At 40.1% G+C, this 14,758-nt stretch overlaps 1 protein-coding gene across 2 annotated transcripts; it reads left to right on the forward strand.

Annotated features, from left to right (window-relative positions):
- The first annotated feature begins 2,658 nt into the window (after nucleotides 1-2,658).
- TMEM70 (transmembrane protein 70) lies at nucleotides 2,659-11,709 on the forward strand. Of its 2 annotated transcripts, none has more exons than XM_064267852.1 (3): nucleotides 2,659-2,900; nucleotides 4,542-4,647; nucleotides 11,061-11,709. In XM_064267852.1, exons 1-3 carry the CDS (start codon nucleotides 2,718-2,720, stop codon nucleotides 11,516-11,518), a joined length of 747 nt encoding a protein of 248 aa, XP_064123922.1. In that variant the 5' UTR covers nucleotides 2,659-2,717; the 3' UTR covers nucleotides 11,519-11,709. The 2 variants fall into 2 exon arrangements, with proteins under 2 accessions (XP_064123922.1, XP_064123923.1); XM_064267853.1 differs by lacking the exon at nucleotides 2,659-2,900 and adding an exon at nucleotides 3,281-3,715.
- Nucleotides 11,710-14,758: the final 3,049 nt, after the last annotated feature.

The following is a 14,758-nucleotide window of genomic DNA, read 5'->3' on the forward strand; positions in this document are numbered from 1 at the left end:
ACATCAAGGACATCATACGTGAAGAAAGCAAAAGGTCATTAAGAAGACAGGAAAGAAACAAAAGACCAAAATGGATGTCAGAAGAGACTCTGAAACTTGCTCTTGAACGTGGAGTAGTAAAAGTTAATGGAAGAAATGAAAAGTAGAAGAGCTGAACAGAAGATTTCAAAAGGTGGCTTGAGAAGACAAAGTATTGAAATATGCAAAGATGTGGAGTTAGAAAACCAAAATGGAAGAACATGCTCCGCATTTCTCAAGCTGAAAGAACTGAAGAAAAATTCAAGCCTCGAGTAGCTATATTAAAGGATCCTATGGGGAAAATGGTGGTGCAGTGGTTAGGAGCTTGGCTGCTAACCAAAGTCAGCTGTTCCAATCCACCAGCCACTCCTTGGAAACCCCACGGGCAGTTCTACTCTGTCCTATAGGGTAATTTATGAGTTGGAATCAACTCCATGGCAACAGGTTTGGTTTTTTTAATGGACAAGATACAAGGAAGCATCAAAAGAAGATAGAAGGAATACACAGAGTCACTGTACCAAAAGAACTGGTCAACATTCAACCATTTTAGGATAGCCATTTAAGAACTGATGGTATTAAAGAAGTCCAAAGTGCACTGAAGGCATTGGCAAAAAAAAAAACAAAAACCAAACAAGGCTCCAGGTATTGACGGAATACCAACTGAGATGTTTCAACAAATGAATGCAGTGCTGGAATAGCTCGCTTGTCTATGCCAAGAAATGGAAGACAGCTACGCGGGCAGCTAATTGGAAGAGATCCATATTTGTGCCTATTCCAAAGAGGGGTGATACAACAGAATGCAGAAATTATTGAACAAGATCATTAATATCACAGGCAAGTAAAATGTTTCTGAATTTGAAATGGCTTCAGCAGTCCATCCACAGGGAATTGCCACAAGTTTTTAAAAACAAAAGTTTTAAAAATGTAAGTAGAAAATAACTCCAAGAAAATAAAGCTATTTATAAAGAAGTAATTTCATTTTATCCAGAAAAAAGTAGACAGTATTTGGGCATTATCAAGGGAATTGTGTTAGGATATAAATGTGTTCCTCTCTTATACAAATAACGTGCCAAGTCAAAAACAGTCATAGCTCTGAAGTAGTAGTAAACAAAAGTGTGTCCCCACTACTTGGATGCTTATCCTTCAAGACTCAGTTGAATGTAACATCTTTTCATCATTGGTGGCCAAATTAATCATGCCCTCTTTAGACTTCTGTAGCATTTTGTATATCTTAAATATACTACAGCATCATGTTCTACCTTTAGGTTTATTTCCTCCATTACAAAACGAGCACTGTGGATTCCCAGTTTTTTTCTAGCATCTTTGTATCCTCTGCTCCTAGAATACCAAAACCAAAAAAACCAAACCGGTTGCTGACGAGTCAATTCCGACTATAGCTACCCTGTAGAACAGAGTAGAACTGCCTCATAGCGTTTCCGAGGAGCGGCTGGTAGATTCAAACTGCCGACTATTTGGTTAGCAGCTGAGCTCCGAGAATAGTGCTTGGCATTAGGCGCTGAATACCTCTTTAAGAAGTAAATGAACAAACGTGTGTACTGAAGAATGATTCTCAAAGACAGATTGGATAACAGATACCAACATTATGAAGCCCTGGTGGCCCAGTGATTAAGAGCTTGGCTGCTAACCAAAACGCCGGCAGTTCAAATCCACCAGCTGCTCCTTGGAAACCCTATGGGGGCAGTTCTACTCTGTCCTATAGGGTCTCTAGGAGTCAGCAATGAGTTTATGAGTTACCAACATTACATGAACAACTTCCATTTGTTTTCTACAAGCCCAAACCCAACCCAACCCAACCCCTCGAGGTGGAGTCATGCTGATATCTGTTGACCCTATAGGATAAAGTAGAACTGCCCCATAGAGTTTCTGAGGCTGTAATCTTTCCGGAAGCAGATAGTTGGAGATTGCCACATCTTTCTCCTGTGGAGCCACTGGTAGGTTGCACACAAATCATTTAGTTAGCGGAAGGCTTAACCACGGCACCAGCAGGCCTCCTTATACCAACCCGACGATGGGATAACTCGCCATGCGTTTTTGTTGAAATTGTATCATAAAAAAGTATTACACCTTCTGTGCCAATAGGCTTGGAAACCCTGGTGGCATAGTGGTTAAGTGCTATGGCTGCTAACTAAAAGGTTGGCAGTTTGAATCCACCAGGCGCTCCTTGGAAACCCTGTGGGGCAGTTCTACTCAGAATTGACTCGAAGGCAATGGATTTTTTTTATGTGCCAAAAGGCTAGAATCATTTTCCGCAAAGGAAACGATTTTTAGGGGCCTAGAAAATGACATCCACAATAGTGAATGATTTAACCCTGGCGTCAAGGCTTTGTCCCCAATACAATGTCAAGTTATTGTTGTTAGGTACCATCGAGTTGATTTTCGACTCATAGCGACCTCGTAGGACGGTCGAAGGGCAATAAATTCTCGGAGAAGGGGAGCCACGTGTAGTCTGGACATTTTCAGGCTCTCGGGTGACTGCATGACGGCCCCGTTCTCAGCCTTCAGGGACAGCACTTGGAGACGGAAGGTTGCAGGAAGGCCACATATCCTGCGCACGCGCGTGCCGCCAGTCCCGCCTAGCGGGCCTCTGGGGGCGGGGCGTGCGCGGCTAGCGCAGGGTGCGGTGCGGGGAGGGGTGGGCTCCAGCTGCTTGGCCGCCGGGGTCTCTTCTCACGCGCGGGATGCTACTTCTGCAATTGGGTGGCCGGTGGGCGACTGGTCTGCGGCTCGCTGGGAAGAGGGCGGCGCCGTGGGCGTCTGCTGCGTTCCGAGACCCCAAGGCGGCTGCTTTATGGGTGGCGTCCTGCAGCGGTCCCTTGGCGCCGGTTCGCTGCGGGCGCGCAGGGCTTCCGGCGCCAGCGCAGGTTGGCGGTCGGAGGGCGAGCGCGCCGGGGTGGGGGTGGGGGTGGGGTGGGGGGGGCGGGGGCGGGGGCGGGGTGGTGTTTTTGGCGGGCGTGGGGTGGGGGTGGGGTCGGGGGTGGGGGTGGGGTCGGGGGGGCGTAGCGTCGAGTCTGAGGGAACACCCCGCCGCTGTTTGCAACCTACGGTCTCTGCCCCCGCCTGCCCCATGGCCGCAGTGCAGAAGCAACTCTGCCGGCTCGCAGAAGTAGCAGGCCTCGGCCCCGGGAACAGGTCTGAACAACTCCGGGGATCACAGCGCCAGCGAGTCTAGAGTCTAGAAGTGCACGTGGGAACGTGGTGACTTTCCCAGTGGATTCCAAATAGTGCGGGCTCATCATGGCCGGGTTTATTCCCCTTTTCTACCCTTGAGCAGAAGTGGGGAAGGGTTAATTTGCAAAGAAATTGCATGTAGAACCTGGAGACAGACTTTTAGTCTATTATATTTTTTATTAGATGGGTCTGTTTTTAGGAATCGTTTCTCCTCTGCGGTCGTAGTGGGTTTGATTTGTTTTGGGTTTTGTCCTCTGGGAAGGAAGGGATGTGAACGTTAACCCATCCACTTTAATTTGAAGAAATTATCTCCTGATCCTGCCCTGTAAAATGTCAGGATTGGCAAACCTGATCGAACGTTGAAAGAAATGCATAAAATGAAATTGGAATGCAATTAAATTTCAGCATAAAGGAATTAATCAAGCCATTTACATTTCGAAGTGTGCACTGTGAAATTCGTTTTCTGACTTTCTGGGAACTCTTTGCGAAATTTGATAAGAGATCTCAAGTAAGATTTTTTTGTAAACGATTAAGAGAAATAAGGTGTAAAGTATTTACAAGATCTATAGGGAAATTTTTGTTGCTCTTCTTTTTTTTTAGTACTAGTTATGGTATATTTATTTTAGAAGTATTGAAAATTGTCTGGACTTTAAGTAAATAATACTCTGCAGAGTGTTCTTTTATTTTTATTTTATTTTGAAAAGATAATGCATTTAAGTCTTTAAAACAATCCTATGAGAGCAGTGTCCTCATTTAACAGCAGAATAGAGGGAACTATTTAAAGTATTAAATTATTTAAGATTACACTAGATCTAAAAAGCTGAAGAGTTGGGATTCAAACCTAGGTCTTCAAACTCCAACTCAGCACATTTCTACTTGTGGCTGGAATTGAGAAAAACCGTTCTCTTAGCCAGCGTGATTTGTTTAGTTCGCTATAGGGTCGCTATGAGTCAGAATGGACTTGGCAGCACTGGGTTTGGTTTTGGGTTTTGGTAGATTAGTTAAAGAGGCCTGATGACGCAGTGGTTAAGTGATCTACTGCTAACTGAAAGGTCAGTGGTTCCAAACCACAGCGGCTCTGTGGGATAAAGATGTGGCAGTCTCCTGTAGAGATTTACAGCCTCAGAAGCCCTATGGGATCCCAGTGAGTCAGAACTGACTCTACGGTTATGGGTTTTGGATAGATTATTTGGGAGAATTAACTGTGTCACCTCATATGACAAGCTGTTTTCTACTCTCCGTTAAGAAAAAAAAAATTTTTTTTTTAATTTTATGGTTGGTCTCAAATGCAAATTACTTGTGTACTCACATTATAACGGTGTCTGTTTCAATAGAAACCTGTCTGTTGGGAAGGATGCGTTCGATGCTTACATGCACAACTTGAAAAATCAGAAGATGGAAGGCTGATTTACACTGGGCATCTGGCCCGAGCAGTATTTGGTGAGTAATCAGGAGTAGGGGTATCTACTTTTCTTTTAATTGTAAAAAATATACTTAGCATACGTTACCTATTAGTGTATTATTTAAAAAAAAAAAAACAAAAACCACTTTTAACCTGTCTTAATTATGAGGCTTAGCGACAACAATTACAAGGCACTGGAAAAATTAGATTATAATTTCTTTTTCTTGGTACCTGTTAGTAAGATGTAGAGATTGAGACCTTTGCATTTTTTGGAGGTTTAAAAAGATTTCTGAAGGCTTCGTTATAACTTTGTGAGCTTATGGTTGGGGATTCACAAAGATCACATAAATTTTCCATGAGTTTCCATACTGTGGTCACCTCTCTGTCGAAATGTTGAACAGCAAAACAAAACCAAAAAATTGTATATTTCAGTAATGTTTGAATATGCAAAGGAAAAAAATGGACAGAAACCACCTCTTAAGAGTCGTTATCTTTGGGAAGTAGGGTAGAGGAATAAAATGAGCGCGGAGTATTTTTGTAATTAAACAAAATATGTTTTATGTATTTTTAAGGTAATCTTAGAATTTTCAACATTTTAGTGGGTTTTCCAGGTGGTATCGAGTTAGATCATGGAAAAGAAAGATAGCATATTAAATATCTCCGAGTTAAAGCACTTTTTTAGATTGTAATTTAGTATTAAAAAAAAAAAAAAGCCCATTGCCATGGAGTTGATTCCGACTCATAGTGACCCTATAGGACAGAGTAGAATTGCCCCACAGGGTTTCTAAGGAGCGCCTGGTGGTTTTGAACTGCCGACTTTTTGGTTAGCAGCTGTAGCCCCTAACCACTACACCACCAGGGTTTCCAATTTAGTATTTGGTAAGGAATAATTTAGTAAGGAAGGTCGGAAGAACTTAGGGAGGTATGTGATTTGTTAAGTTCCCTGAGGTTGTGTTTCCTTTTTATAATCTAAAAAAAACAGTAACCTGAAACACGGAGGATTGTTTTATAATCAAGTATGGCCATAAGGTTTCAGCACCCACGTTTGCATTTGTGTTTTTGATGATGCTGATGTTAAGCAATCATCTAAAATTTACTCTGGAAGCCTGTAAGTTCTCAAGTTTAAATAGGTATGTTTAAAGTACAATTTTAGCGAATTGAGAAGTTCTTAAAGAATAAAGACTCATTGTAATCACCAGTGAGTAGAGTTATTGGAATAATCGATTTTGGGTGCTTAGAAATTTCTTCAGAAGACAATATACGAGCAGACTGTTGAACTTGGTGTCCCGTATCAGGCCTGGGTTACCTGGATTTATGCCACTGAGACGTGTTTTAACGGTGACCCCCAAGGCACCCTTCCACCTGAACACAGACCATTCCTTCAAATATAAGGAAGGCTTAAATCAATTTATTTCTTGTTCTTACTTGACTTCATCTGGACAGAAGAAGCATATAAATATAAAAGAGTACATGTAATTTTGATATGGGTAGTATGTAATATGTGTGGAAGAGTATAACTGTCCATGGTATTCAAAATTCTATAATTGTAATTTGTAGAGGAATTTAATGTTTGAATTTTTTCAATATTATAATTAGTAGAAAATCATTCTATATCAGGGATTATCCTACACTTTTTCTATGTAGAGCTGAGGGAGAGACATTAAGATAGAGGTATCAGTCTTGAAAGTTCTCTAAACTATCAAATGGGTCCTAAAGACAATTGAAGGGCCTTTTAGTTGATAGCCGTTGTTAATTCAACAACAAATAATTACCTGATAAGTGCTGTGCATTGTGCCAGGGGCTTTGGGGGAGAGATGTTATTCAGAGATAAAGCCCTTCAGATCTTGCCCTTCAGGATCTTAGAGTCTGGTTGGAAAGATGAGATGAATACATCAAAATAATCGTAATAAATCATTTATAATATTAGAAAGTGGATTTGATTTCAGAAAAGACATTATTTTCAGATTAAAGAAAGAAAGAGATAGTACAGAAAGGTCTTCATCAGGATGGCATTTCATCGTTTTAAGATGAGTGGAATTTAAACATGAAGAGATGTGAAAGAAGGCCATCCCAGGCACAGAAGTAGCATGAGCAAAGATGAAAAGGTGGGAAAGCCCAGAATATGTGTTTAGAAAATAGCATGTAGCTCTAGGCAAAATGAAAGTATATGTGCGTATTATTTTCCAAGAGCTGCCGTAACAAAGTACCGTAAATTTGGTGGCTTAAAACAGCAAAAATGGATTCTTTCACAGTTGTGGAGGCTAGTAGCCGAAAGGCCATGCTCCCTTTGAAGGTCCTGGGGGAGAATCCTCCCTTTCTTCTCCCAGCTTCTGGTGCTCTGGCAGTTCTTGGTGTTTCTTGGCTTGTAGCTGCATCATTCCAATCTCTGCCTCCGAGTTCACTGGCGTTTGTCTCTGTCTCTGTGTGTCCTTGTCTCTATTTATAAAGACTCTCATTGGATTTAGGGCCCACCCTAATCCAGTATGATCTCATCTCCATCCTTACCTTAATTGCATCTGCAAAGACACTGTTTCCAAATAAGGCCACATTCAGAGGTTCGGGGTAGGTACGAGTTTTGGGGAGGACACAGTTCAACTCGCTACAAGGTAACAAGAGTAATGGGAAAAAAAGATGGAGTTTGGAAGGGCTGAGGAGTTCCAGCTTTTTACACAGGAGACAACTTGATCCTCATTGTAACCCATGAGTTCCAGTGTCATAGCAACTGCCTGTGGGAGGAAGGAAGGAAATATTTTGAAATTACTGATGCAAGGTAGAGAATTAAACCTTAAACCTGGAAGCTTTTTTGATTCCCCAATGGTACCGCATATGTTAGCCATTTTCTATTAATTTGAGTGTATTCAAATATACTCTAGTGCAGCATTTACTTAAAATAATTTATTATCCTGGTTGAATAAGATTACACCTTAAAATGTTTTTCTGCCCAATTAGCAAAGTAGTATGTGGTTTTTGATTAAAAAACAATAGAAAAGTATAAATAGGCAGGAAAAAAATTGTCCATAATTCTACCATGCAGAGGTAGATACTTTGGCTTATTTCTTTCTAGTTCTTTTTCTCTGCATTTTTTTTTTGAGCATATAAATCTGTATATTGATCTTTTTCCTTTCAGCATTGTATCAAAAGTATTTCCCAGTGTTTTCAAAATGTTTTTTTACACATCATTGTTGATTGTTATATAATACTCCAGCATATAAATGTTAAAATTTAATCATTTACCCTATTGTTGGACATTTCAGCTATTCCTAGCATTTGAGTATTATAAGAAACATTACGATAAATAACTTTTAACCTACAAATGGTTACTTTTTTTTTTTTTTTTTAAGGATAAAGTCTCAGAAGTGGGATTACTGAGCCAAAGGGCGTAATTCTAGTTTTGGGGCAGGAATCGTCCATGGATGGTGTGTTGTACTTCCTGTGCATCACATCAGGTTGCATAATTGCTCATGGTTTCAGGTATTGTCGGCCTGACCCATCAGCCTTTCACCTAATGTTTAAACAATTGATGATCATTGTCTAGGTGCATTATTTCATAAAGGGTTGCAAGATGGTGATTTTCTCTCATTCCTTCTCCATTTTGTAGCTGGAATTCTATTAAAAAAAAAAAAACACTCATCGACTATTTGGTACTCCAGGATATGAGTTTTATAAGAAAGGCAGAATAATGGTTGATTTTTTTTAAAAAATCAGTTTTAATAAAGTTCCTTCTCCTTCGCTTACCCTCTACCTTATGTTTCTATGGATTACTGTTTTTATTTTGGGATGTGTGTGTGTGAGAGAGAGAATATGAGAGAGAATGTGTTTATTCCTTACTGCTCTTTCTTAGGTAAATGGTAACATACTATATACACTGCTCTGCACCTTCACTTTTCACTTAACATCATACTCTGGAGATGACTCCATAACAATACAGAAAGCTCTTTCTTGTCCCTTTTAACAGCTTCACAGTATTCCATTGTGTACACCTGCCATAATTTATTCATCTAGTCCTCAATCGATGGCCATCTGGGTAGTTTTCAGTAGGAGTAGTGCTGTAATGAATATTTTCACCCATACGTCATTTCATATTTTTACCTGCGTATCTTTGATATAGATTCTTAGAGGTAGGATTGCTGGGGTTAGAGCATAAATACAGATGTAGTTTTGCTAGATGTAGCCAAATTTTTCCTCCTTAGCAGTTACAGTATTTTCTGTTACTGTCTGCTTTGCCATAATCTCACCAACAGAATATGTTATCAGACTTCTGAGTTTTTGCCAATTTGTGTGAAAAACAGTACCTAACTATGATTTTCATACAGCTGCCATAACAAAGTACCACAACGTGGGTGGCTAAAAACAACAGAAATTTCTAGTCTCTCATAATTCTGGAGACTAGAAGTCAGAATTCAGTATATTAGCAGGGCCATGCTCGCTCTGAAGGCTCAAGGGGAAGATCCTTGTTTCTTCCAGCTTCTGGTAGCCCATGCATTCCTTGGCTTTTCCCTCCTAACTCCAATCTCTGCCTCCATTTGTACATGGCTGTCTTCCCTTTCTGTGTCTCCATCCTGTTGTCTCTTCCTTAGAAGAACACCAGTCATCTCAAATTAGGGCCACCCTATGCCAGTATGACCTCTTGTGAACTTAATTACATCTGCAAATATGCTATTTCCAAATACTGTCAAATTCACTGATAAACCAGGGCTAGGACTCGATCGAACCTATCCTTTTGGGGGATACAAATCAACCTACAACACTTATTGTAGTTTTACTCTTACGCTTTTTATAAAGGAGGTTTAGCATTATTTCATCTCTTTAAGGGCCGTGTGCATTTCTATTTCTATGAACTATCTGCTCATAGCTGTCATATGTTTGTGAATATGTATAGAGTGGTTTGGAAACACTGGTGGCGTAGTAGTTAAGTGCTACGGCTGCTAACCGAGAGGTCAGCAGTTCGAATCCACCAGGCACTTCTTGGAAACTCTATCGGGCAGTTCTCTTCTGTCCTATAGGGTTGCTATGAGTTGGAATCCATTCGACGGCTGTGGGTTTCATTTTTTTTTTCTTAAAAGAGTGGTTAGTCTTTTTCTCTCATATTCTAGAAACGTTTTATATATTTGGGATATGAACCTTTTGTGATAGGAGTTGCCAATTTTTTTTCTAGTTTCTCATTTGTCTTTTTACTTTATGATGTCTTTGTCTTTGTGCATATTTTTAATGTCAGATTTATCAGCCTTTTTATCTAATTGCTTCTGTATTTTGAATCATAAATTGAAAAGTTTCCACTCCCAGATTGTAAAGGACTTCATGAATATTTTCTTCTGGTAGCTCTGTGATCTCGCTTTTTACATTTAAATCTCTAGGCTATTTGGAATATTTCTAGTTTATGGTGTGATGGATGAAATGAATTTCATCTTTTTCTATATGGCTACCCAGTTGTCCCAACATCAAGTATTAAAAAGTCTATCTTTCCCCACTGGTTTTACATTTTACTTTTATCACATACTAAATTTCCATATGCAATTGAGTTTATTGCAGTTGGATTTTGTTCCATTGATCTGTCTGTTTTATTTGTATAATGGTACCATATTGTTTTAATAATAAAGGCTTTATGTTATGTTTTAATATTTGGGAGGGCTAACTACCCCCTTGTTGCTCTCTTTTTGTTTTTGCTTTTTCTTCTAAATAAGTTTTATACTCAACTTGTCTGTGTAAAAAAATACATATATTTTTTGGGGGATCATGTTAAAATTGTAAGTTAAAACTAAGGAAAATTAAATTTTAATTCATTTATTTTTAATCTTTCTAATTTTAAATTGAGTGTTGTTCCTTGCTAGAGACACCGAATACTTTTCCCATATATTTTTTAGCCACTGGTGGTATTTTTGTGGGGATTTGTTGTTTCAGTCCTTGGCACTTAGCCTGATAAAGTTCCCATGTTTGATTATTGTATGTTAGATATGTGGAAGTGCTTGTTAATAGGAAGTTTTATTTGATGGTCTGCGGATGAATCATCTTTATGGTATTAATAAAGGTCTTTGAATAAAATCTTTTATTGGGGGAACTGAGCTAGGAGCCATTTAACCCTAAAGCAGTTTCCTGCCTAGAGAGGCAGTGCTTTGTAATGGGCAGTGTCATGGGCTTTAGAGCCAAATTGCCTGGGCTTGAGTCCCCTTTCTGTCATTTGTTAGGATGTTGGATGAGTGCCTCATTTTTCTCATCTGTTAGATGGGTGCGATGGTAATGATAATTACATATATGCCTCATCAGGCTTTTTCTGATGAATAAAAGTGTGAAGTGCCTAAAACAGCCTGTAATAAGAACTGTATATGTGTTTTGGTTTTGTTGTTTTTTGATGACAATATAGTAAGAAAAAAGGCAGAAAAGCTAGTAGAACAGGTTGATTCTTTTATAAAATGTGTAAAAGTATTAACCTCCTTTTTTTTTTCCTCCCGTTTAGGTGTGAAGTGTTTCTCTTATTCTACAAGTGTGATCAGTCTTGCTTCTCTATCATACATTTTTGCACAAAGTAATACTGTATTTGGAAGTCTGCCTTTGCAAATCTTATTTTATGGCATCATAGGAGGTTTTACAGTAATCACTCCAGTGCTGTTTCACTTTGCTACAAAAGGCTATGTCATCCGGTTGTATCATGAGGCCACAGCGGACACTTATAAAGCCATTACTTATAATTTTGTGCTGTCAGAAACAAGTACAGAGTTTCACCAGAATGATGTGAAGATTCCAGACAGCACACATTTGTTTACCACATTTTATGCTAAAACAAAATCATTATTTGTTAATCCAGCGCTCTTTCCAAACCCTGAAGACTATAACCATCTAATGGGTTATGACAAACCGTTCACGTTCGGTATGGAAGAAGCTAGTGAAAAGGAACAGCTAAGAGATGAGAAGTGAGTCTATCATTTGTATGTCTGTGCTTACCTGTGATTTATCTTTCAATGTACAATAATAAAATTGCCATTACTTTTGTATCTGTCAGTGTCTGATTGCTAAAACACTTGGAAACTGTATCAAACAGACCTTAGAATTAATTTTCAGTGAATGATGATCGTTTACAATAAAATAGGCTGTATTTGAAAAGCAAAGCATACGTTATTCTATTTCTTTTTAAAAAAGTACATGAATATGTATGTACATGCTGGTGTATACCTGGATAATTTTATAAACGCTGTATATAGTAAGCGTGGTTGCCTCTAAGCCAGGGGATCGTAAGTCAGAAGTAAACTGGAGAGTTAGCTTTTTCTTAGTGTTTGGATTTTTTCTAACTATAGATACTATCTTTTCCCACATTAAAAAACATTTTTTTTAATTTACAAATTACGGGAAGTAATATTAATCTGTCTGCTTTGGTTCACAATACAAGTTTTTGCCTAATTCCTCTGGCACGGTTGCCCATAGTGTTACCAGGTGGAAACTCCAGGTTCTTGCGTGACATGACTCGTATTGGCCAATAAACAAGACCTTGAGGTAGGAGAACAGGAAAGGTACCTTTATTTTGTTGTATAAGAAAAAAGAGTCAGTTGGAGCAGCTGCTGCCAAGACTGCTGGCCAAGGGTGGGCAGGCAAGTTACTTTTAAAGGGGTTTACAAGTAGGGACATCATACAAGTTAAATCAGCAACAGTCTTAATCTTACTATGTGAGTGCAACAACACCAAAAAAAATGTTGGTGCAACAGGGTTTACAAATTACCTCCAAGGAAAAGCAGGATTCAAATGCAAAGCAGGGGGGAAGGGACAAGCCTAACAAAGGAAACAGAATTTTTCAATACAGCACTGTGGAAGAGGAAGCTAGGCAAGAAAACATGATTTTTAATACAGCACTGTAGGGGCTCTGTCTGAATAGTAAGAATGTTCACGTGCAATTGAACGTGTGGTTAGGGGAAATGGTGATCTAAGTAGTGTCAGTGGTCCCATTTGTCCCTCTATTTGCCCTCTTCTTGGTGTTCCCTATCAGAGTAGAAAAGTCGTTTGTACTAAATAGATGGACAGTACCTTTATAAAACAGTAATTTTATTCGAACTTTGCCAAGCACTTGGATTTTAAGCTTTGCACCTCTAATTGTAAACGGAAAGTTTATTCTTGTGAAAGATTTTCAGCCATTTGGAAGGAATAGGCGACAAACTGTGCTATTTATATCATTAGGTTTTTTTTTTTTTGAGTGCCTGGAGCGTGCCATTCTGGTTGTACTTCTTCCGACCGAATGCTCCTTAGAAGCAAGGATAGTGAGACTGCGTCCTACATACTTCGGACATGTTGTCAGGAGGGATCAGTCCCTGGAGAAGGATGTCATGCTTGGCAAAGTACAGGGCTAGCGGAAAAGAGGAAGACCCTGAATGAGGTGGATTGACACGGTGGCTGCAACAATGAGCTCAAGCATAACAACAATTTTAAGGATGGTGCAGGACTGGGCATTGTTTTGTTCTGTTGTGCATAGGGTCGCTATGAGTCGGAATCGACTCAACAGCACCTAACAACAACAGTGTGTCAGGTACTGTGCTGCTTGCCAGAGTCACGGTTAAGAAAAAAACACCCAGTGTTTATGGAGCTGCCTGACGTCTCCTATGGCCAGCCATGATGGCGAACTTAATCTTCACATCTCGTGTGTGTATGAGGGAGGGTGCCGGGGAAGCTGCAGGGCATCACTAGTTTGTAGGGAAGGATCGTTTGAGTCTGAGGCTGCTAGAAGCTTATTCACAGGGCACAGCTTGAAGCAGAAAAGTGTTTGCCATCAGCCTCCTTTAACCTGAGACTTAGAGCCCACCCTTCATTAAAAAAAGCCAAATAGACTCTCAGAAGTCCCTCCCTTATTCCTTGAGTGCTGACTCTGAACTCATGTCCCGCCCTCCCTGCCTGTTCCTCCTAAGTAATGCAGACATCCTAACAATCCTTTCTTAAATATCTAATTTTGTAACTGTTCAAGATAAGGACATCTTAAAAAACATAACCACAGTATCATCCATTATATCCTAAAAACATTCCTGATGTTATCAAATATTCAATATGTTCAAATTTTCAATCGTTACATAATTTTTAAAAATATTTTGGGTCAAGGTCTGTCTTAGGCTGGGTTCTACTGTACAAATGGCGTAGGGGCGGCATCTGACCTAACTTCACAAGGGAGAAGGAGAATGAAGATCAATAGCCCAAGGCTGAGTCCTCTGAGGTGGAGATCAGACATGCCTTCTCTCTCCACCATCTTTACCAATTCTGAAACCAACCGCACCTCCCACAGTGCTCTCTATTTCTCTGTTGGGCTTAATAACTCATTACAATGGCCACACAGAACTCACAGATAATACTCATGGTTAATGGGGTTTATTAGGGAAGTAATAGGTTCCAATTCAGGTTGGGACACTTGGGATACAGTTCTTCCATCAGGACAGCCCATTTTCAGCTATGCTTGCAAGCGTACCTCTCTCTCTGTCCCTGGGCCTCAGCCCTGCTCAGGCAAGTGTTACAAAGCTCTTTTAGCCCCTGCCAGTAAGTGCCCTGAGGCACCCCGGGCACTCAGCTTTCTAGCTTCTTGGGCCAGGAAGCCCACTGTGTGATCTGCCGGTCTCTCCTGCCACTTCCTGTTTTCAGGGTTACAGTTCTCTCTCTGTCTCCTGGTTTCAGGAACTTCTCAGGGTAGGGATCTCAGGTCCAAAGGATGTGCTTTCTGCTCCTGGCTGTTCTTCCTTGATGGTGGTAGGATCCTCTTTTTCCCACGTCTGGAATGGCAAAACTGGCCAGTCCCTTTGGTGGGCCACAATTATCCTATTTGCACAGTCCCACCCAGTCACTTGGGTAGGAGTTACAAGACCATGGAGAGAATGGCCACACAAAAGCAGTCCATTGCTCTACCAGGTGCTCCTTGGAAACTCTATGAGGCAGCTATAGGGTCACTATGAGTTGAAATCAACTCGACAGCAACGGGTTTTTTTTTTTTTTTTTTTTTTTAACATATATATATATTAGGCTGGGTCTCTAGAGAAGCAAAACCAGTAAATTGTATAAATATATACTGAGAGATTTATATCAAAGAAATGGCTCATGGGATTGTAGAGGCTGGAACATCCCAAGTTTGTGCATAAGGATAGAGGCTTCTCCTGATTCACATAGCTGTAGGAGCTGGGGAACCCAAGATCAGCAGGT

Source organism: Loxodonta africana, chromosome 14 (assembly GCF_030014295.1).
Source record: "Loxodonta africana isolate mLoxAfr1 chromosome 14, mLoxAfr1.hap2, whole genome shotgun sequence".
NCBI lineage: Eukaryota > Metazoa > Chordata > Mammalia > Proboscidea > Elephantidae > Loxodonta > Loxodonta africana.

Bases quoted from the DNA above. Each gene is read 5' to 3' on its own strand.
- TMEM70 (XM_064267852.1), top strand. From the start codon at position 2,718: ATGCTACTTCTGCAATTGGGTGGCCGGTGGGCGACTGGTCTGCGGCTC. The intron at 2,901-4,541 runs GTTGGCGGTCGG...CTGTTTCAATAG, and splicing joins GGCTTCCGGCGCCAGCGCAG to AAACCTGTCTGTTGGGAAGG. The intron at 4,648-11,060 runs GTGAGTAATCAG...CCTCCCGTTTAG, and splicing joins TCTGGCCCGAGCAGTATTTG to GTGTGAAGTGTTTCTCTTAT.